Source organism: Primulina tabacum, chromosome 2, assembly GCF_025594145.1.
Source record: "Primulina tabacum isolate GXHZ01 chromosome 2, ASM2559414v2, whole genome shotgun sequence".
NCBI classification, from domain to species: Eukaryota; Viridiplantae; Streptophyta; class Magnoliopsida; order Lamiales; family Gesneriaceae; genus Primulina; species Primulina tabacum.
This window is the reverse complement of record NC_134551.1, coordinates 44761567-44785749: the sequence shown is the minus strand read 5'-3', so window position 1 is coordinate 44785749 and position 24183 is coordinate 44761567. Positions and strand designations below refer to the sequence as shown.

The 24183-nt window shown below is 35.1% G+C and overlaps 1 protein-coding gene across 4 annotated transcripts; it reads left to right on the top strand.

The window, feature by feature from the left end:
• On the top strand, positions 1-15500 carry LOC142532400 (uncharacterized). 4 transcript variants are annotated; one of them, XM_075638714.1, is made up of 12 exons: positions 1-227; positions 497-558; positions 1110-1246; positions 1479-1537; positions 1760-1810; positions 2707-2789; positions 2903-2967; positions 3251-3300; positions 3832-3933; positions 14869-14928; positions 15128-15230; positions 15332-15500. In XM_075638714.1, exons 1-12 carry the CDS (start codon positions 225-227, stop codon positions 15334-15336), a joined length of 780 nt encoding a protein of 259 aa, XP_075494829.1. In that variant the 5' UTR covers positions 1-224; the 3' UTR covers positions 15337-15500. The 4 variants fall into 4 exon arrangements, with proteins under 4 accessions (XP_075494829.1, XP_075494834.1, XP_075494826.1 ...); XM_075638719.1 differs by having other exon boundaries at positions 1787-1810; positions 15128-15500; XM_075638711.1 differs by having other exon boundaries at positions 15128-15500.
• The last annotated feature ends 8683 nt before the right edge of the window (positions 15501-24183 follow it).

Genomic DNA, 24183 nt, shown 5'->3' with positions numbered 1-24183 from the left:
GCAGCGTTTTCCGTGGTGTGCGCTGCAGCATACTCCACGGTTGTAGGAGACTCGCACTCTATAAATATCAGAACAATAACAAGAGAAGGGAAGGCGACAGGGCGTTAGGAATCCTAGTGATTGTACAACCAATAAAACCCTAGGTTCCTTTCTCTGTTATACTGTTTGCTGTCTAAAATATTTCGATCGAATATCGATTTCTAGGGTTTCTGTACGATCCCACCATGGTAAGTGATTATAAGCTGTTATTTACCCTCCGCACATGCAAATTTATCGTTTTTGTCTTTAATTTGCTATAGTTTATGAAGTTTGCGAAATTTTCCAGCTAAATACACGTCTTCTTCATATATGAGCGGTGATTGTTATTCTTGATGTTGTTGTCACTACTCATTAGTACTTCTTTTTATTTGCCTATGCCCTGTTTCAAACATTTAGCTAAATTAGCGACCTTCGGTGATGTGAATTGATTATATGAGGTGTTTTTTTTTTCATGCAGAACAAGTTGGGTAGAGGACAACGTGACAAAGTGCAGCAATTCATCTCGATTACGGGGTCGAGGTGTCTTAAAGATCCTTTTTTTTTTATCAATTTCTTTTGCTCTCGAGTGTTCAGATATGTTGGATGGGTTTTGCGTGGGCATGTTGATGGTGCTAATTAGGTTTATGAGCAGTTGCTACCCGATACGCCTTTTTGAACTTTTTTGGGTCATATTCTTGCTTAATAGGTATTCAGATGGAATTTTGGACGTCAAAACTTCTATATGTTAGTTCAAATAGTCCAATTTGTTCTATTTATAACATTCACTCACTTAATTAGATTAGATATGATAAGAATTAGAAATGTTTTATTCAGGATCTTCGGTCGCCTGTAAGTAGTAAAATACTCCGAACACTATGTTATAGTTTCTAAAATGTCTATTATAGCAAACTTCAAAATCTTTTCAGTTTTTAAATCAATCAACAGACTACAATACTTTGGAAACTTTGATTTTGGTGCTGTGGAATGTCATTAATATGATTCTCTGAGCTTTGTATTTTAGGTGGTATGAATTGGTGGTGTCTTAAGATGCTGTTTATCTTGTTTTTTATGTGTATTTACTTTGGATGCAGTGAAAAAGTTGCCATCCAGGCTCTGAAGTCCAGTGACTGGCAACTTGAAGGAGCATTTGATATATTTTACAGCCAGCCCAAAATTAAGTCATTTGCTGACACCAGGCACTTAGAGGAGCTCTACAATAGATACAAAGGTTCACCTTTTGAGAACTCGTTGTTGCAATGTCTGCAGGCATATAACTTTTTTTCTTTTCCTTCTTGTTATTTGTTATATCTGAATTCAATTTTCACGACATTCTTCTTGATTTCTGTTTTCCTTTGAATTGGGAAAGCATCTGAAGTCTAATTCTTGGACGTACAGTAATTCTTTGGCACATTCTTGCTGTTTTAGCGTGCGACCTTACGACAGTTTGTCATGGTGTTCAGATCCATTTACTGATATGATATTGGCTGATGGCATCACTCTCCTGTGCAATGATATTCAGGTAGACTTAACAACTACTCACTTTATAGTTTTGTTTCACATTCTGTAATTCTTGTTCAGAGAATTGGAGATGAGCATCCCCAGGCATCCCCTGATGACATATTTTGTGCCTCGTGGAATTTTTTGGAGCTCATTCTTTCATCTCTGTTGTTTTTATTTGTTTGCACCATCGAGTGCCATTTTTTTAATGTTTTGATTGGCATCGAGTGTCATTTTTTAATAGTCTGCGGATTATATTCTTATTTGGCAGGTTAATCCTCAGGACATTGTCATGGTAAGTTCTAAAATGGTATTATCTGAAAATCTATCATTACTTAACATTTTGTGTCATATTAATTAAGTATTCCCTCCCTCCCATATACAGGCTTGTTTGCTTTTTCAACCATATTAACTAAATCATTGGAAAATTAAAGTTTATAAACAAACATTCTATTTTAATTTTTACCTGTATTTAATTCTTTCAACTGGGTTCACGTTTTCCAAAACTTAGTTAATAGTATACTCTAGTAAAAATAAGAAAAGATGCTACTAAATCTAAAATTGGACTATATGTTTTGGACAACCGAAGAAAGAAAGGATGCCTAAATAATTGAGACAGAGGAATAATAATTTAAACAATGATAGTAGGTGAAACCATAAAGATGCCAATATGTATTTTAAGGGTTGTGCTAATATTTACCCAATTCTTTTAAAACTTAAATCTGGACCTGCAAACTGCTGCTCAAGAGGACTCCGGGATTTAGTGAAGTCACTGCAGCAATCAGTACCTAATTTGCTGTAACTAATAGAAATTATAGATCATGCGCTATTGTTTTCAAATTCTTTTTGATATGTTGGATTTTGAGTTATGGGAAGGGATTTTCTTTAGCCATCCGACCTATCCTTAACAGATGCATTTTATTTTTTTCAAGTCTATCAAGTTTTTTCCCTTGTTTTGACCCATTTATCATGACAAGTCTATTTTCATCAGTAAGTAAATTTATTGGGAAATTCAAGTACACTGGACATATCTACGAAAAGTGTTCCAGACCATGTATCAATCCATCTAAGAACAAAAGGGATGGGGAAGACGAGTATAGTGATTCATAAACAACTAACTTAACATTGAGAATGATATGGTGTGGGAGCGGCCACATTCATAACAGAAGTTTATATTGGTTTGGACTGCAGTTGGTTGTTTCGTGGCACATGAAGGCAGCTACCATGTGTGAATTCTCAAAGCAGGAGTTTATTGGTGGATTACAATCTCTTGGGTGAGTAGGTCAAAAACTTTTTTAGCTTTTTTCTCCCAATTTTCCTTTATCAAATTAATATAGAGTTGAACTTTTTGTCTAGCATAGTTTAAAGTTTACATTTCCATCGGCAGGATAGATTCTCTGGAGAAGTTCAGAGAAAGACTACCTTTTATGCATTCTGAACTGAAAGATGAACGTAGGTGATATGCAATTAGATTTTTCTTACTTCAAAAGGTTTTTCAGTCACTTTCAGTGTGGGATATCCCAACCAAAGCCTCTTACAATTTATTACATGCTGAATGCTTTATTATTTCTTTGTGGTGTTACCATTGAAAAGTTACATGAAACAATAAGTTCTTTTATTTTAATATCTGTTGTGGGCTAGTAGTTTTATTAAAAGAATATACGACCTCTAGAAGGTTTTATGTATATTTTAATTTTTTTGTCACTAAATTCGGTGTATGCTTCTATTCGCCCAGAAAAGTTCCGAGAGATCTATAACTTCGCTTTTGGCTGGGCCAAGGAGAAGGTAAATGTTATTTGCTTTAATTACGTGAAGCAGTACTTTTTGGCTATATTTGGATGGAAGGATATGGTGAATTTAATTTAAATCTTGAAGGCAAATGCATTCAAATTGTTTGGTAAATATTTAAATTTGTGGATTTTAATCCCTCACTTAATTTAAGTTACTTTTTTTTTTTTAATTCAAATCGAGGATTTTCATAATTTCAATTGACGGGGTATTTTTGAACCTATTCTTCTGAATCTATTTCTTTGACGAAATACTTTAATGCGATGGCAACTTTTGTCTCAACTTGTATTAATGCCCGTGTATCGACTATTTTCTTATCTACTTGACAAGATATAATGTATTCATCAAGATTATAAATTTCTTTCCTCAAATTTGAATTAGTTGAAAGTTCGTCTTAACACTTTGTTTATCTACGTTTTGTCCTATAATTCTCTTACCTGTTATTTTCATGTTCAATGTTTTGTTTTCTCTGTCATTCTGTGAACATGCTGATGCATTTAGGTACCCGATGTTATGTCTTGATTTCAGGGTCAAAAGTCTTTGGCATTGGATACAGCCATTGGAATGTGGCAGCTGCTATTTGCGGAAAGGAAATGGCCTTTGGTTGACCATTGGTGCCAGTTCTTACAGGTGGAAAAAACTGAATTTCAATTCTATAAGTTGTGCTATTCATTTTTTGAAACTGTTTCCATGTAAATGCTTGGTAGGATAAAATCTAACATGCAGGAACTCAATTTTATTTAGTTTCGTATCATAAGTAGAGTTGAACGCCCGATGATAGTAAGTGATTGAAAATACGACATTATTAAAACTTAAAATCTGACGGTGAAAGTCCACTTTGATTTGAAATCTTTTGGTTCTTTAGGGTTTCTATCTCTTTTATAGCAACGATAATTTGATCATCATTGAAATCTAGAAATAATGGAGATTTTGAGCAGTTCAATGCAAATGAATTCCTCGTTAGTCGTTGGTGACAAAAGCCCTTGTTAGGAGAATACTTGTGTGGGAGATATATCTTATTCTCTTTCGTGTTGCTGGAGGGATTGACAAACAATACCACTACATTTTATTCCTCTAGTACAGGACAAACAGATATGACCGTTACTTTCGTTTCTATCATTTTCAGTCAGAATATTGCTGTCTTGTTACTTTGCGACACATGAGTGGATATGGTGTTGACAAGCGAATCTGAATCTCCTCTCTGCACATTGGTGTGTGTGTGTGTGTGTTGCTATTAATTAGTGCGAGGTCCTTCATATCCTTCTGTCCAGCATTGACTGTCTATTCCTTAGGTATTCAGTTTTCTCTCCTGCCTTCTTCATCTAACTCCTATCTTCACATAACACTATGCGTCAGTGGGATTTTTCGAGGTTGCCTGGTTTGAGATTTCCGAATAGGATGGATAATCTGCTCTCGAGGGAGTTTTATGGATCCCCTGTTGCTTGTCTGGTGGGAGAGTTTATGGTTGAACATAAATGATTCATAATCAGACTAGGTAGTGGGGGGGACTTAAGTTTGTTTGATTTGAATGAACTAGAGGTAGTGTATGAGTGTTATGATAATTGGATTAGGATTTTTGGGCTTCCGTGGAACTTGTGGTCTACAGATTTGCTTAAGATTATCAGGGATTCTTGTGGGGGTCTGCTGGAAATTAACCAAGACACAGTTACAATTAAGGATTTATTTGCCGCCAAAATCAAGATGGTATGGCCTGAAGGTGGTTTTATTAATAGTATGTTGCAATTTCAATCTGAGTTTGGTATCCTGGATATTAGTGCAGTGATGGACTTTGTTAAAATCTCATTCGTCTAGTTGGATTTCTTGGGATAATGTAATATGAAGTAGAATAGGATTGTCCATTTTAAATTCGATGGATCCCAACAGGTTGATCCCGAATTATCAGTTCCTTAATAGTGCTTAGTTAACAACCCTTTAATCATCTCTTAATTAGTACTTAATTCATAATAAGGATTCGGGTCATTACATTCATAATCATCCCTGTTTTGCAGCCCAGTTAGCTTAGATACCTCAGTGCCCCCTTTCTTGGGTATGGAGGACATACGAGGTCTTTTTGCCTTATCTTCGGGTTCTCAGCAAATGCGAATGCCGCGTACCGAGGTTTTTTCGGATCCTATAGTGGGAGAGGTTATTTCTTCTTGTCAGATTCACCTCTGAAACAATATTTCTTTCTTAATTATTTGTTTCCTTTTTTTTTGTTTTGGGTGAAAAGCCAGGTAAGTTGGTGGATAGCCATTCTAAGGATGAGAAGGGAATGCAGAGGGATCAACAATGCTCTGGTAGTGAAGATTACTTGTTTAGGTTGGGGATTGAAAAGCTGCCTCTTGTTATGAAGTAGGGACATCGAGAATCAACAAATCCAGGGAGTTAAAGAGGTTGACCTTTGGGACCAATTACGAGAAAAGATCGGCTCACAGGGGCTCTGCAGTGGTTAAATTAAGCTTTGCTCTTGGAATATTAGGGGAGGAGGGTCGGATAGACGTAGGGATTAATTAGAGCAGTTTTACGAAAGAAGAGACTGAATGTAGTTGCCCTTCAAGAAATTAAGAGACAGTCGGTGGATAGGAGATTTATTGCAGGTCTGTGGAAGTCGAGGTTTGTTGAATAGTTATTACTATGTGCTGTAGGTAGATCAGGGGGTATCTTTGTAATACGGGACCCTAGATTGGTTTCGTTTACAAATAATATGATTGGAGGATTCTCAGTTTCAATACAAATTGAAAAGGATGATGGTAACAGATGATGGTTTTCAGCATTACGAACCTTGTAAGCCGAAGGAGACATAATTTTTGGGATGGATTGACATGGTTGAGTGCAATTTGTGGGGATAATTGGTGTTTAGGGGGAGATTAATGTTGTGAGATCGTTACGGGAAAAAATTAATAGTGCAACATTAACCACGAGCATGAAGTGTTTTGATTAGTTGATTAGGGATTTGGAGATGTGTTATCCACCTTTGTTGAATGTGAAGTATACTTAGTCGAATTTGAGGGTGTCCCCTATTTGTTGTAGGTTGGACATATTCTTGTTTTTAGTTGATGGATGGAAACTTTTAGTTTTTCCAGACAAACAGATTTACCGAGAATAAAAATCAGATCATTTTCCAATGATCCTAAATACTTTGAAGGCAAAGTGGGGTCTGCCGTCTGTCACTACCCACCTTTTAGATTTGAGAATGTGTGTTTGAAACATTGTAGTTTTAAATCAACAATCTCATTTTGGTGGAACATTCAGATTGTCAGGGTTGGTTGGGAGGGGTAAAAATTTACGAGGAATGTTAAAACGATCAAAAGTGGGCTTTTTTAATTTGGAAAAGAGGTGTTTGGAAACGTAGGTATGAGATTGGCGGAGAGCAAGAACACGAGGGTCAAGGGTTAGATGAGTCAGCAATCGAGAGAAAGGAAACCAAATGTGCACTAGAAGAGTTAGTGTGCCGAAGAAATCAAATAGATAATCAAAAGGTGAACGTGAAATGATTGGGTGAACGAGATCATAATACAATTTTTTCCCTTCTTATTAAATCATCGTAGGAACAGGTCGTCTATTGATAAATTGAAGCCGGTTGATGAGTTGACCATAGTATAGTTTTTCGTAGGAACAGGTCGTCTATTGATAAATTGAAGCCGGTTGATGAGTTGACCATAGTATAGTTTTTCGAAAAACTATACATATCTGGGGATGGGGGTTGGGGAATAGAATGAGTGGAGTGGTACTCTGTCGATGGTGATGATGTAGAAGAGTTGGAGGACCTTTCTCAAAGAATGAGATTAAAAGAGCAGTGTTTGAAAGTGATGGAGAAAAGGCTCCAGGCCCCAGATCTGATGAAGGTTTTTAAGGAATTCTTTGAGGGAGGTGTTATAAATGTTATTACCAATGAGACATACAACTGCTTGATGGCTTTTTTTTTTAAAATAATATAAAAAATAAAAAATTATAAAAATATTTCAAATTTAAAAGTTTCACGAAACTATAACAATCCGGATAACACTGTCACGTATTCTGAGAATCCGCGACAGCATTATCTGGATTTTTATTAATTTATATATAAATTTATATTTTATTATAAAATAAAAAAGTAAAATACGTCACATACCTGTGCTACATATAATTCTTGAGGGATTGACAATAATTATAATATTGTTTTAAATCATAATAGTTTTAAATACTAATAATAATATTCTTATAGTAAATATATTATTTAATATTTTTAAAACTTTTATTATTTAAGTTACTATATATCATCATAATTAAAAGTTAAGTTTTAGTAATTAATTTTTGATAGAATCTTTGGTAATACTACTATAAATATATAATAATATTAATTTATTTGTAATAATAATAATATAATGAAACAAATTTATAATATTTTTACTTTTTGGAAATAAATTTAAATAATAATTGTAATAATTGTGTATTAATTTTTTTTTTGTCAATGTTGAATATTGATGTATTATAATATTAATAATTTCATTTGATATTATTTAGATTATAGTGTTTTAAATCACAATAATTTTAAATGCTAATAATAAAACTAAAAAAAATAAATATAATTACGGTAATTACAATAATTATTATAGTGATTGTAGTATTAGAACATTAAATTTTTTTATCTATTATTTGTAACATGAACTTAGTTGTTTAGTGAGAATCATTGTAACTGCTAGAAGTTTGTTTCTGAACAGAATAAGTTAAGAAAGAGTTACTATGGTTTTTCAGCTCAATAGAGTTGGTGAACCGAGCTGAAGTAGGTTCGTGCAAAAGAGTTTATCGATCAAATCTTCTAGTGGAATTTTTCTGAAAACAGAAGAATGTGAGATGTAAAAACTATTATACATTGATAAAAAAAATATTATTTTCAATTCTAACGATGATTTTCGATAATAATAAATGTTATTTATTCACCCCATCTTAGCTGTTTATTTTCGATCATAACAAAAATTAATAAAAAATTAATGTTATAATACTACAATCAGTAATATAATTATTGCAATTACAATAATTATATTTATTATTCTTATTTTTATTATCAATATTTAAAACTATTATGATTTAAAACATTATTAATATGAATAATAACAGTTAGTGAAATCATCATTATCATAGTACATCAATAATCATCATTGAATTACTGAAATTGTTTAACATTGATAAAAAAAATTAGTACACAATTATTATATTGTCATTATTATTTAAATTTAATTACTATAAATAAAAATATAACGAATTTGTTTCGTTATGTTACTATTATTACAAATATATTAATATTGTTATACATTTATAGTAATATTGCCTAAGATTCTAACAAAAATTAATTATTAAAACTTAACTTTTAAATACGAAGATATATATTAACTTAAATAATAAAAGTGTTAAAAATATTAAATAATATATTTATTATAAGAATATTATTTTTAGTATTTAAAAATATTATAATTATTTTCAATACTTCCAGAACTATATGTAGCACAGGTGTGTGCACAAATATGTTTGTTTACATCCTTGAATATATTCAAAAGTAGAATTTGTGGCAGATGGTAACATATTCACTTTTAAATTTTATAATAAAATATAAATTTATATATAAATAATAAAATCCGGAAAATGTTGTCACGATCCATGGCAATGTTATTCGGATTGTTATAGTTTCGTGAAACTTTTGAATTTGTAATATTTTATAATTTTTTAAAAAAGCCTCTGCCTGATACCGTAGAAACAAGATTCAGTTAAGGTAAAAGATTTTAGGCCTATTATCCTAACAACCAGCTTGTATAAGATTATTGCTAAAGTCTCAGCGAATAGATTGGATAAAGTTTTACCCCTCACAATAGCATAGACTTGCAAGCGTTTTATAGAAATGAGAAATTCTTGATTGCTGTCTTATTGCTAATGAAATGGTTGAGGAGTTGAATTGTAAAAAAAAATTAAGGGGTGAGTGTTTAATGTCGACTTTGGAAGGCTTATGATAATGTGGAATGGGGTTTTTTGGATTACATTTTACTGAGAAAGGTTTTGGAGAGAGAAGGCCAAAGTGGATTCGGTGTTGTCTTTATTATTTCATTTTCAAATCTTATTAATTAATGGTAGGCCTAGAGGTAAATTTAAGCGTGAGAAATGACTTATGCAAAGTGATCCACTTTTACCTTTCTTGTTTAATTTGACAGTGGACGTGCTGGGCAGATTGATTGATAAGGCTAAGGCAAGGAACCTCATTCGGGCTCTCTGAAAGTAGGAAGGGAGTGAGTAGAGGTATCACAAATGCAGTTTGTGGATGACAATCTGTTCTTTGTCAACAATGAGAGCCATTTGCGGTTCTTGGTAGAAATTTTAAACTCATTTTGTCAAATATAAGATTAAAGATCAATATGGAGATAAATGTCATGTTAGGCCTTAATTGTGGAGAAGAAGAAGAAGAAGATGAAGAGTTAGCTTGAGAGATTGGTTGTGTGAGAGAAAGTTGACCCGTTATATACCTGGGGGTTTCACTGCGCAGAAACCCGATGAAATTTTTGTTATGATAACTTGTTTTATCTAAGATGTCTAAGAAGTTTGCAAGTTGGAAGAAAACATTTTTGTCTACGGGAGAATATTAACCTTGATATCTGCGGTGTTGAATGCCTTACCAGTGTACTTCATATCACTTTTTAGGGTCCCAAGGGGTATAGCGGAGATTATGGAAATGATTATGAGAGATTTTCTATGGGATGGAGGTGATGGAGATTCACATTGTCATATGTTTGCGTGTGATCAAGTTTGTAATCCGAAAGAAACAGGGGGTTTGTGTATTGGAAATATTTGTCTGGCGAATAGGGCCCTTATAGGGAAATGGTGGTTGAGGTGCTTTGTTGAGGAGGAAAATTTATGGAATAAGGTTATTGTTAGCAAATACGGGTTACATGATAATTGTTGGGGCACAGGTTTTGCAAGATATGGTACATTTAGGAGTCCATGGAAGTTTATTTCGAGAATTTATCCAGCTTTCACCAGTTTGTGAGGACAATGGCTAGAAGGGGTAATAAGGTCAGGTTTTAGGAGGATAAGTGGTGGGGTGATTCTTCTTTTAAGGATCTTTATCCTATTTTATTTCAGCTATCATCGGTTCATAATAAGCCTTTTTCTCATTTTTACCTTGGGACTTGTATCTGCGGTGTGATTTGAGGGACGAGGAAATGAACTAATTGAGCTCTTTGTTGGGATCTTTAGAGATAATATTTCCTCTATTTCATGTCATTTGGAAAATTCTAGTCCTTCCAATGGTTAAACTTTCAAGTCTTCTCGTTGACCAGCGGTGCTGGGTAAGCTGCCTACTTGTGAGATGATGCAAAAAATAGTAGTCTTCTTGTACTCTGTACCTGAATTGGTGTGTGCTGTGCTGGAATCAGGTGGATAATCAGGATCATCTACTTATTCAGCGTTCTTTCGCGAGTTGTCTTTGGTTCAGAGCTTTGGAGGAGATGAGTTTGGTTTGGTTAGTTCCAAGATTTTCGCACGAGCTATTTGCGGCACGTCTTGGATGCGATCTTGGTCGTAGGAATATAATTTTTTGGACAGTAGTAGTTCATTGTATTTGCTTGTCACTATGGATAGACATATTTTTGGCAGCTTAGAAGAGTTGGTAAAAAAATGTTTGGACATGATTAAGATGACTTCTAGCTGGATTGAGAAGCATGTAAGGGAAGCAAGGTGTGAGATGGAAAATGTGTCTTTTAGAAGATTCCAAATAGAAAGTCAAAAAGCATAACTCAAATGGCTCAAGGAAGGGGATCAGAATTCTAAATTCTTTCACTCGTTACTCAACAACAGAAGGAACAGAGCATTGATAGATAAAGTAGAGTTGGAGGATGGTTCGGTGGATAACGAGGAGAGACAGATTGAAGAGAAAATTCTTAATTTTTCCAGAAACCTGTACAGGAAATCGGACGGGGTTGGAAGGGTCTTTGATGAGCAGGGGAGAATCTAAGCGGCTTGGATTGGAGTCCTTTACAGTGTAATGAAGCAGAGGAGTTGGAGAAACCTTTTGAGGAGGAGGAGATAAAAAAGGCGGTGTTTGACTGTGATGGATCCAAGGCACCAGGACCGGACGGTTTCACTTTGGCTTTCTTTCAAAAAAATTGGGATACAGTCAAAGAGGATCTAATCAAGGTGTTTGCTGAATTTTTTGAAGATGGGATTATTAATGAAATGCTTGTATAAGATATTGGCTAAGGTCTTGACAAGTAGATTGAAAAAAGTTTTTGTGTAATACCATTGCGGAGAATCAGTGTGCATTTATTAAAGGAAGACAGATTCTGGACTGCTGCCTTATTGCGAATGAAATTGTGGAAGAACATCGTCGTAAGAAAATTAAAGGATGGGTGCTCAAAGTTGACTTGGAAAAGGTGTATGATAACGTCGATTGGGGTTTTCTAGACTTTGTGTTACGTAAAAAAGGATTCGGTGATAGATGGAGGAGGTGGATTAGGGGTTGTTTTTCCAATGTATCATTTTCAATCTTTATTAATGGAAGGCCGTGTTGGAAAATAAATGTGGAGCGAGGACTAAGACAAGGGGATCCACTATCCCCATTCCTTTTCAACCTCGTCGTCGATGGACTGGGGAGGATGATGGACAAGGCCAAGGCAATGAATGAGGTAAGAGGGCTCGAAGTTGGGAGGGAAAAAACTGAGATTTCGCATATTCAATTTGCGGACGATATTTTGTTTTTCGCAAAAGCACAAGGGCACGTGTTGGCAATAGTGGATATACTAAAATCTTTCGGTACTCATTCGGGGTTGAAAATTAATTTCGAAAAAAGTGTTGTGTTGGGATTGAATTGTTCGGAAGAGGAAATCGATGGAGTGCAAAAAAGAAAGCTGGCCGATTAAGTACGTTGGGGTACCTTTGGGAGGTAACCCCACAAAGATGGACTTTTGGGAACTTGTGATATCTAAAATGTCAAAGAAATTAGCTAGTTGGAAAAAGTCGTTCTTATCAAGGGGGTGGGGCGACTGACATTGATTAAGGCCGTCTTATGTGCGATGCCATCGTACTTCATGTCTCTCTTTAAAGTGCCAGTTCGGGTGGCTAAAAGAATGGAAAAGTTGATGAGGGACTTTTTGTGGGATGGAGCAGATGGGGAGAAGCAGTGCCATGTCGTAGGGTGGGAGCTGGTGTTGGGTATAGAGGATTATAGAGTTTGGTTGGGAGAACCTTCGGGTTTGTTTTCTGTTTGCTCTTTTTATTACTCGTTTTTCCCGATTCCTAATTTTCCGTTATTCTCTCAATTTAACAATATCTGGAAAGTACATGTCCCACATAAGGTTCAGATTTTCTCGTGGATAGTGGCTTTGGGAAAACCGCCCACATGCGACTCGGTGCAAAGAAGGTGGCCGGAATGTGTGTTAAGCCCGCAATGGTGTTGTCTATGTCGAAAGCAAGAGGAGAATCAAGATCACTTACTTCTGCATTGCTCATTCTCGAGTCAAATATGGTTGAAAGTTTTAAAGGAGCTGGGTTTTCAATGGGTGTTTCCGAGGAAGGCACAAGAGCTATTTATTACAGAATCGGGGTGTGGCATAGCGAAAAGATTATCCAACTTTTGGTTTATGATAATTCATTGCATATATGGTTGGAAAGGAACAACATAATTTTTGAAGAAGTGTCGGAATCCGTGGAAGAAGTTTGGGAGAAGATCAGATTCAGCCACTTGGGCAACATACTTGCCAGAGTACAATCATTTGTGCATCTCAGATTTGATTAGGGATTGGAAAGTTGTATGGGCAGGAGGATAAATTAATTTATTCTGCAATAGTTTAGTGTTTTAGCGTCTCTATTTTGTAACGCTGTTTGCGGATTACTCATCCGCGTGTACTAAATACTTTCTAAATATTATAATAAAGTTAGTTTCCTATTAAAAAAAAAAGAAGAATTAAAGTTATATATGACGTTGATTTGAGCACGGTTTTTGTCTTTTTTTCCCTTTCCGTGTGGCTCACTTGTCCACTCTTTGTAATTATTGCTTCTAATTAATGAATATGTATAGTTTCCTACATAAAAAAAGATCAACTATTATGTAGTTCCTCACGTTATATAATCATGAAAGCAACCCTTTTTCTAGCAAAATGCTCCTTCAATAAGAGAGATTTGGTGTTGGTTAAATATTTAGCTTCTTTTCAGAAATGGTAATATTGGCTACCTGTACTTTGAATATCTTGCTGCGCTTGTTACTTTTGATTAGAACTCAGTTTCTATAGGGATATGTAGAACTTTAGCCAATGGTCTTTTTCTTTTATGTTGACTTTCAATCCAAATGACATGTTTCCTAGTGGTTTTAATTTGAGTATTACAAATTGGTTGAACCATTTTCAATTCGAGTCTTTTTCTTTTCTTTTCTTTTTTATTGGAGTTTCAATTTGAATTTGGGATCCAATCTGATCCGGATAGTTACCAGATTGAATCGTTTCTGGCTTATTAGTGATTGTTCACTTAGCCAGCAAGATTCAGTAACTGCAGGTACTATTGTGTATAATTACTAGCATTAATACATTTTCATTCAATGATATGAGCATGACAACACAACATAGACACGGTGATACTGATTTTGAGGTGAATAATAAATCCCTATAAGAAATGGAGAGGGAAAAAAGAAGACTAGAAGTGATAAAAAGAATGAAAGAAATGGGGAGGAAAAGAAAGATGAAGAATGGAGAAGAATTGGAAAGATAATGATATCACTCTGGTTGTGGGTGGGAGATGGTGGTAGAGGAAGAAGTTAACGAGTAAAAAAAGTATTAGGTGTGATAGTGAGTATTGCGGTTAGGATGGTGATAGATAATTATTAATTGTGATGTAAAAATATTAAAAAAAAATTAGGAAAGGTAAACTTGCGTGTTTTTGTGTAAAAATTTAAAATCATCCCTCATTTCTATTCTACAAAAACAATTTAATAATCATCTCATATTATTTCTTCTATTTAAAAAGTTTCATGATTGATTACGTCATTTTCCAATCATATCAATCATCCCTCATTTCTATTCTACAAAACAATTTAATAATCATCTCATATTATTTCTTTTATTAAAAAGTTTATAATTACTCCATGATTGATTACGTCATTTTCCAATCATACCAATCAAGTACATCCTATAAATACACTTGTGATCGGGTACAGTTAACTGTAGTTTGAAAATTAAGAACCCAAGACCCATTGCATATTCGGGTGTTTTTTAAAATCACCAGGCCATCAAATAATTGACACATTGAATGTGGTGCAATTTGGCTTGGGCCAGGCAGTTAGAGCAGCCTAGCAGTTGAGCTGGATACCCCCCTACTCTCCAGTTTAGATTTCTGTTCATGGAGCCATTCGATTTGTTAATGGATTGAATCGAATCCAAATTGGTCCATCTGGTTCCAGTTCTGAAGTGGGCTTAATGATGTGGTTTCAGTTCAACCCACTCCGTTGATCATTTCTAATATTTTTTGCGATATTATATGTGGATCTCAAGTAATTAGTTGGTGTGATTCCTGTTTAATTTTTTCTCAAGCATTTCTGTTTTTTTTTAAATAATCCAGGCACGGCATAACAAGGCAATTTCTCGCGACACCTGGTCCCAGCTGCTGGAATTTGCAAGGGTAAAACCGAATGCAATGAATATGCAGTTACTTGGTTATATTGTCTTTTCACTTCTTTGATTTCTTGCCATCTGTTTGACCTTGTATATCCCTACCGGAACGCTCATGTGGAGATTATTTCCTTATTGTATCTAGTTTTATCTATGCTTTCCTATTCAAGATCATGAAATCTATCACTAAACAAATTTATGTATTGCAGATCGTGGATCCTGCATTATCAAACTATGACCCTGAAGGTGCTTGGCCGTACCTGATCGACGAATTTGTTGACTACTTGGCGGAAAATGGCATAATGCAGAAGGGTAAGTTATGTGATTGGAGCTTGTAACTTCCACATAGCCATATGAGGTGTTCTTCGGATTAATTCCATCCTTTCGTTGAGATTGATGATTTGAACCTGCAGTTTGATATGATACCAAAAAAATGATGGATAAAAAGAAAGTAGTGAATCAAGGCTTGTTTGGATTGAATATATTTGGCTCTCCGATTGACAATTTGCATGAATCCACCATTATTGTAGAAGCAAATACTGGTCTTTTCTATTCTGAATCAATAATTTCGTTTGTTGCTGATTAGAAGACTACTATTAGTCGCTTGCTAAATAACTAAAGAAGAGTACCCGGGTCACGATAGAGTAGGCTTTGATGATACTGTCATTCAGTCATTTACCAGCACAAGAAAGATGTAGTTTATTTTGCGTCTAAACCACTGTATATATTTTTTCATATGCATTGTGTATTTGTTCCAAATTTATTTTAACGCATTAAATCATGTGTTACATAAAGATAGTTTTCTGGATTAAGTACATACCAAACCGACGAGATTTTAAAAGGATGGCAAAATATAGAGGATACTGGACCAGGAGACCAACTGGGTAGGTGTGAAAGAAGGCACTCTTGGGGGATTAGGACAACCAGTTGGCGGATTGAGCTCAGGAATCAGGAAGCCTAGGTAAACAAATGAAGCATTGGAACACAATCGAGCCTATTTGGAAAATCAATACTCGAGCTCTGGCTCCATTTAACCTAATTGCTCTATAATAGTTGAACATAGAAGTATATGCATAAACATAAACCGGAGAACAAGAAATTGTTCGCCTCAACCAAGAATCATTAGAAACTGTCTTTTGGAGATGGATAGCAGGCGGATGATGGGGTGTATGTGTTGGCAGAAGAATGTTTGGTGGCAGATAAGATACTAGGTAGTAAGTGGTTTTGTTGAATAAAACGAAAGATAGAAGAAATGTTAGACGGAAGACGCGTATTTTATATTTGTTTTCACACGGACGAAAAGTTCTATAAATAGAACTCCATCTTTTTCATTCAGAAATGATCCTTTCATCGAGTGCTTTCTCTCATGTTATATTATTTGAATGCTTAGTTTTATAATATTTGTGATGTGTTTGTTCAACTGTATTAAGAAAGTGTATGTTCTATTTCAAAATGGTTTGTGTACAATAAAATATTATGGTGGAATTTTTTTCATCTTCCCTGAGGTTTTATCTTAATAATTTTTAGGGGTTTTAGATGTAAATCTTGATGTTCAATTTATTTTTTATTTTCATATTTATTATTTTAAGTTGTTGCACTTGAGACCAACAATATGGTTTGAAATTATTGGTTCTCTGACTTTATTTTAGCAATTTCTTTGTACGATAACAAGAGCACGAAGGGGAGAATCCACATACAAGGCTATTTATTACCTTGAATGCTAAAACTCTGAATTATTTCAATTATTACGCTTTTCGTGAGATGCAGAAGTTTCACACATTGGTGGTATTCGGGGATAGTTGATTGGAAACATAAAGTAACCAATTGTTGGTTATAATTAAGGATCTCTCTTAAAATAATACTGGTAATTTATGTATTCATCAAGTAAAAAAGTGGTTTTTTGTGAAAATTTTAGTTTTTGTTCAGTGGTGCTATCAATTTTTATTAAATTTGGGTTGATTATGATGACAATAGCACATTGGTTTCTCGGACTCTTGACTTATTTATGACATCTCAAGATCGATTAAAACACAATTTAGAAATGCTTTAATTCATGTTAAAGCCTAATTTTTTATGAAAATGGAAATATAATGACAACCCATGGTCTCATCCTTTGCAAGTTAATTATATATTTAATATGTCTATTCCATTTAATACCAGACAACTGTTATTACATTACTTTCAGAATCATTTCTTTACGTGACATATTTCTATGAAAATGCTAACTAGACAAATAGTTCCTACATCATCAGTTCCCCACGTTGAAAGTGTTCGGTGGGTCGTTCAGAAGGGTTGTCCTGCGGGCCACCAGAAGAGTCCCCGATGGGTCTTCATCATATGCGCCGTCACCACCAGGTGGGCTGTCCGGTGGACCCTCGGTTGATAGTCACCACCTGGTGGAGTATCTCCGTTGCCACCACCTAAAACAATCGCAGTGTCGGAAAAAGCCTTTGCACTTGCCGTTTAGAACCTCCTCCTCATAAATTGTGGCGAAATTTTTACTGCTGAAACAGAAACCTACGAACAGGTTGCTTCTGGTCTGGCATACTGATGCTTCGGCCAGAAATGTCATTTCTTGCATAGCTGCACACATACTGATAAACACTCAGACACTCGCAAAGGCATGTTGGAGCCATCGGTGAGGTGGAATTAAAAGACACACAGTTTTCTAACTTGGGAGGTGAGCATATATGATGGAACACCACTAGTTGGTGTCCCAAGATGTTAAAAGGACTTCAGCCCAAGTGACACCCGATTAGATTTTTCTTAACGAAAAATAAAATAACATAACAGTTAAAATCATAAACAAGATACACGTTCATTGTAGTTTCAAAAAGTTTCTAGCTTACAGGATCTTTAATATTTTCACTATGAAACTCGTAAGATTCGAAAGCTTTGGACAAATTTGACAATGCAAACTTTATCTCCATCACCCTTCAATATTGTTTCCCCTATTTCTTTTATTAATTTTTAATAAGGTTAGAATCAAAGTAAAGATTAGGCAGGAGTATATGAATATCACTGATTACATGTGAACATTAACTAATAAAAACTAAATATACAAATGAATAATCTCCAATTTAAAACGATAAAAAGAGTTTTCTGTTGCTATGAGAAAAATATGTAAATCTTAATATATAAATTATTAATCTACAATTAATCTTTAATTTACAATAATGAGAATACCACAATGAAATATGAACAAAATTATGAAGCAACGAAGACAAAACTGAAAAAAATAAGGAAAAAAAAGCATAACTAAAGTCGGGAAAAAGCCCATCACGCATAGAAATTTGGAAACATAAAAATGGAAATTTACAATTTGTGAAGCAAATATTATTTACAAAAAAAAGAAACAATATAGAAAAAGTGAAAAAAAATCGATAACATTTTACAACTGGAATTTAGCAACAAAACACGAAACAAAAGTGGAAAAAAATGAAAGAAAACAACCCTCAATTCGTAATTAAAAAAAAAAATCATATATAAAAGTGTATCTCTGATCATGCCAGCCATCCTCACCTTGCCACAACTCCTGAGTCCACCCTTAAATGGGTTTCGGGATATGCTACAAAGGGAAGTTTTTCATAACTGTCGGAAGGACGATTCCCACCTTGTTTCAGGGTGGGGTGTTCGCAACTTATTTATTATCCTAGGGATGGAGCTACACCGGAAGTGTACTGCCCAATAACCAGTATGTGCAAACTTTATACATTATTGAAATAATTTATTTATTTAATTAATAATTTAAGAGTTCTATGTGATAAATTATTTTCAATATATATATATATATATATATATATTATGAAATTTAAAATATTTTGTCAAGTTTTAGTTTTCAGGTGAATATTCAATGTCGAACTGGGAAGGAGACCAGATACGATTGAGGTGTTAAAAATTTAAGTTATATTTTTATTTTAAGTCGAGAAATTAAGTATTTATAGGAATTACAAATTTTAGCATTTAAGGGCTATATTTAATTTATCGAGTGAAATAAAAGTATGTTAAAATATTTTAATTAGCAAGTTCCAAAAATTAGGAATTTAAATACGTCCACTCGAAATATAATATTTTAATAATTATTTTTATGACTTAGTTAATTAAATTAGGTAGTACTTAATTATGAGCAAAATTTAGGAATTTTAGAACTCTTAATTTTAAAAGTTGGATTGCTTAATTAGTAATTAAAAAACTTGATTAATTAACCTAAATTTTAAAACTCTTAATTTAGATGTTGTGCAAGATTTTTGAGTTCAACTGACAGCAGGATAACTAAATTGACCAGCGAACAAGATTTTAGTTGCCATCTTAGCAGTTAAACTGATCAACAGACGAAAGCCAACTACCAGCTGAAACTGATGAGTTAAGTGGAGCTTAATCATCATAAGTACCGCCGCTTCATTGCCATATCAGATCAGAGTAGATGATCAATGCGGTTCAGCATCAGTTGAGTTCAGTTTGCATCAGCTAGACCAGTTAGTCAGCACAGAGATCAACTCCAAGGCAATTAGTTGTTCTTATGGCAAAAGAAACTCAAAATCGATGCAGCATTCTAAGCATTCTAGGCGATCAATTGTTGGTACACTCAGTTTTATTTTATATAAATTGACTGATACTTGATGTTATTTGATATTTGCTAAGTGTAGTAGCAATTCCCTTACATAAGATGGTGTGCTTTATATTAATACAAGGGACGCGTATTGGATTAAATTAACATCATATGTATCCATTTAGTTTGCATGTAACTGAACTGATTTTTCCAGTTTATATGTTGCCTTAACTGCTTGAGTATTTATTGCTTAAACTCCTTATAAATTGCGCAAACGATTATATTTTTTTTGAGAAGGAGTTTTATTCAGTTCTTGAGGGGGAGCTTTTTCTTTAAAACTGCTTTTAAATTTGTTATCTCTTGAACTGAAAAATTGTTTTTAATCGTTTTTGATTCTCACAAAGGGAGAGATTTATTAACTATTAAAATTGTATTTTAAATCACTTTAACTGTTCAAGTTTTGTGATCATAAAAAATGGGGAGATTGTTGGAACATGATGTTTTTGATGTTAACAAAACTTGTTATTATGTTTCTAATGATTTACCGAGTGTGCAGATGTTGTAACTGATCGAACTGATCAGTTACCGAGCCTAAAACTGAAGCTATCGAAGACGTAAACTGAAAAGTGCCAACTGATTGATCGAACTGAACCAGTACAACTGAAGTATCAAGACCAGTTCAACTGAATCAGTGAAATCAGTTCAGCTGACAAGTCAACTGATTTCACCTCACCAATTCAAGACCAGTTCAATTGACCAGTTCAGAACATCAATTAGGAGCGAACCAATTTGCAGATACGACAAGCTTAATTCAGCTGTGCACAAAGGTACAAAAGCTATTGTACGATCATAGTACAATAAGAGACGTTGCAGCAGCACTTAAAGCCAAATGTTCCATATATCTATTTGGGGGAACAAATTCAAACTGCTACGGATTCATTCAATGAGTCTCACTGTACGTTCAGCCAAACGCCTATAATAAAATCCGACGTTTAGTTAAGACGATGATGAGAGTTGATGGAAAATACAGAGAGGACACGCTTATTGCATATCAGCTTTGAAGAAGCAATCAGCCCTGTTTTCTGAAGGAACACTTCAACGTGTTATCAGCTTAAATTATAAGCATATTTCTCTCAGTGTGTGAGAACACTTTCGGGTAGTTCACATAGATCAGTTCTCACACACACACACACCACCACTCAAATTCCGTCTTGCACAATGACGTAAAACATGTGTATGTAGTCTTTCTCACATAGACATTAAAGAAGTGTTGGTTGGAAGGTGATGCCTTCAGCCTAGACTAGGAGTTCAGTTAGGCAGTGGGTAAGTCCTAAGCTGGGTGGGTTGTTACACTTGATATAATTAATCAAAGTCTTCTAGTGGATCTTACCCAAGGTGGTAGAAGGGGTGATGTAGGAGCAGTTGAAGTCTCCGAACATCTATAAACATATCTTGTGTTATTTCTGTTTAACTGCTTGTATTTGTTCTTAACTGATTTGATCAGTTCAGCTGATATCAGTTCAGTTCTGTCCATAACTGATCCCTAATTACTTCGTCATTCAGTTACACAAGATAAAAAATTTATCAGTGTTTCTTAACGAAGGATTATTTCGAATGTTTTCCGCCTGGTTTAATATCAAACTCGATCTAATTCATCGGTGTATATTTTCTTAGAATACGAGCTATTGCAGCTCATCAACATTTTTAGAGGATTTTCCCGATCCAACACGTTGAGTATTCAATCTATCATTTAATTTATTCCCGCACTAGTTAACTGGCTGATACCGACAACAAGATTCCCGAATTCAGTTTATCACTAAACTGATTCACCATTATCGAAAAAGAGTCAAAAATTCTAAAGTTTTTATTCAATCCCCCTTCTAAACACTTTGACCCTTCAAACCGATCTTAATAGTTTGATTATATGCATGCTAGAACGCTATTAAACTCATTTCGATACGAGATACACATGAACTTTTACGTTTTATTCGAGTTTGATCGTCGCCTTTGTTGGGCAGTACCTATGGCTTGCTGCTACCTATGAATATGTTTTAGGATGTTTAGATGTCGTTAAGTGATCTGAGAGGGGTCGAGAAGCTGTTGGACAGTAGGAAACGAAACAACGCAGCTGCACATGCATATGGGTAGTGTAACGTACCGTGCTTTTACTACTTAAAATTTGCGGAAGAAATTAAAATTTTCTTAAATAAGACATGAACGTCCAAAATTCGATAAGAATACTGTACGTCTCATCTTGTCGCAACGAAAGATCTAAAATAAAGTTTGACAAAAGTGTTTGAACATTTTCAAAAAGACTTAAAAAACATGGCACTCCTCGGGTTTAGCCTCCCGCTCAGTCTAAGCCTGCTCCTTGGTCCCCACCTCCTGTCTCCTCATAAACATCCTCACCTGCATCGATCAAGTCTAGTGAGTCTAAAGACTCAACCCATATAAACTGGAAGTAACGAATAATACGTAATAAAAACCACATGCAACTTTAAAATAGGACGTACATACATGAAACTTGAACTTGCCATAAACTTGAACATACATACATAACATAGACGTGCCATAACGTGAAAAATTTTCATAAACATGCTTGCATACTTGCACATATTTGAACATACATAGACTTCATAATTTTGCGTAGAGAATGTTTCAAAGCAAGTGACCCATAACATAATCGCCTGATCAGACTAAACCACAGTACTGGGCTGACAGAGACGTATCCACTGCCACATACATAAGATCCCCGTTCATAATTTAACGGGCTGATTGGTCCACGTTCATGATTTAACGCTTTCCAATCACGATCTAAACCCGTTCATGATTTAACGGGGTGGAGAGGTCCTCGGCCACGTTCACCGACTTCCAAACCCATTCATAAATTAGTCACAAGACATTTAGCATATCTCAAAAATTTAAAATATTTTCTTTGCACGTCGAACATACTTACTTGGCGTTGAGGGATTCGTTGGACTTCGATCGGGGCCGTCGCTGTACATACTAATCATGAATAGACATGCTTAACTTGCATAACTTAGACGTAAATATCACTTACTTACGAGCTCAATCACTTCCTTAGGACATTCTAAAGTTCCCATGTCTCGACCTTGTAAATTGTTGAACTAAACCATGACACCAACCCCAAAGTATACTAAAAATATTTCCCAAAATAACAAGCACACGGACCCCGTGCCCAGGTCCGGCTCCGGGTCCGTGTCCATGCGGTGAAGTGTGTCTTGGGGAAAAGGGGAGGCACGGACCCCGTGCTCTGCTCCGTGTGGGGGTCCGTGTGTGTGCGCAAAAGGAAGGACTCGGGAAGAAGAAGGGACACGGACCCCGTGCTAGGGTCCGTCTAGGGGTCCGTGTACTTCGGGAATTTGACACTTCGAAGAGAGCAAAGGCACGGGCCCCGTGTAAGGGTCCGTGTACCTGCGGTAATTGGAAACTCACGAAAATTCTGAACACGCAATGTTTGTCATTCTAGACTCGATTGTACGGACCATGAACCGACACCCCGAGACCCATCCTAGCATGCCATAACACCAAACCAATTCGTACAAACTCCCAAAGCAACGATGTTCACCTTACGACGCATATCATTCAAAAACGTGGCAATTGACATCGAAACGTTTCCTACGACTTTTAAGGTACTCGATTGCCTATCGACACTAAACGACATATCAAATAACAACCCAACATCATACTAAGCATACCTAGACGCAGCAACGATCACCCGTCAATCCCCAACAAAACCTGCAACAATAAAATCTCAAGAACACATCAACACATATTTTCTGAAAAATGCAGTTTGAGCAGCCCCACGAAAAACACCATAACTCACTCAATTTTTATCCAAATATTTCGAATTTACTGTCAAATCTAAGGCATCGAAAATTTCTACAATTTTCGTGTTGAAAGTTTTCTCAGAATCACGACCGAAAAATCGCAGTATTTAAAAAGACAGCAAAAACGAGTTTTCAGATCTAAAAATTATTTCAAAACTGATCCGAACCATTTTCCGCTCAAACGACGAATGTAACACATGAATTTTTACGCATAAAAATTAACACAACACATAATATGACGAGATCGATGCAGAAAGAACAGAATATACGTGCCTTTGATATTCAAAAATACCGTAACGACAATACCGAAGCGGGGAGAGATGCGAGGTTGATCCGGGGAGATCGTGGCGCTAAAATCTTTGAAGAAAACACACGAAAATACGCTGGAAAATCAGAGGGGTAGGGGCGGCTGCTGAAAGTGGAAGAACCCTAGGTTTTTCTCACTTTTAAAAATCTGAAAATGAGATGTGTAGGGTGTGTTGTGTGTTTTAGTGTGTGTAAAAACATGTAAGTGTGTGTGAGTGTGTGTAACGTGTGGGTGGGTTTTTAATTAGGAGAAATTAGTGCTAAATTAACTAATTAAAATACTAATTAAAGGTTAACACACTAATTTAATCAAACTACTCATTTAAAATAATTACACACTAATTTTAAAAGTTCTAAACTCTTAAATTACTAAATACATAAATAAGGCTTTAAAATGCTAAAACTAAATAAATTATTTAAAATGCCCATCCTTAACTTAAAATAAAATACCATATTTTGAAATTGCCCAAAAATCGTCACCGGTCTTTTCCTCGATCCAGCCTCGAATAATCGCCTGAACATGAAACTCGAAGAACATTTTAACGTGCATCACATAACA

Coding starts and splice junctions, on each gene's coding strand:
- LOC142532400 (XM_075638711.1), top strand. Junction 1,538..1,759: donor TCCTGTGCAATGATATTCAG/GTAGACTTAACA, acceptor ATTTTTTAATAG/TCTGCGGATTATATTCTTAT. Junction 2,968..3,250: donor TTCTGAACTGAAAGATGAAC/GTAGGTGATATG, acceptor CTATTCGCCCAG/AAAAGTTCCGAGAGATCTAT.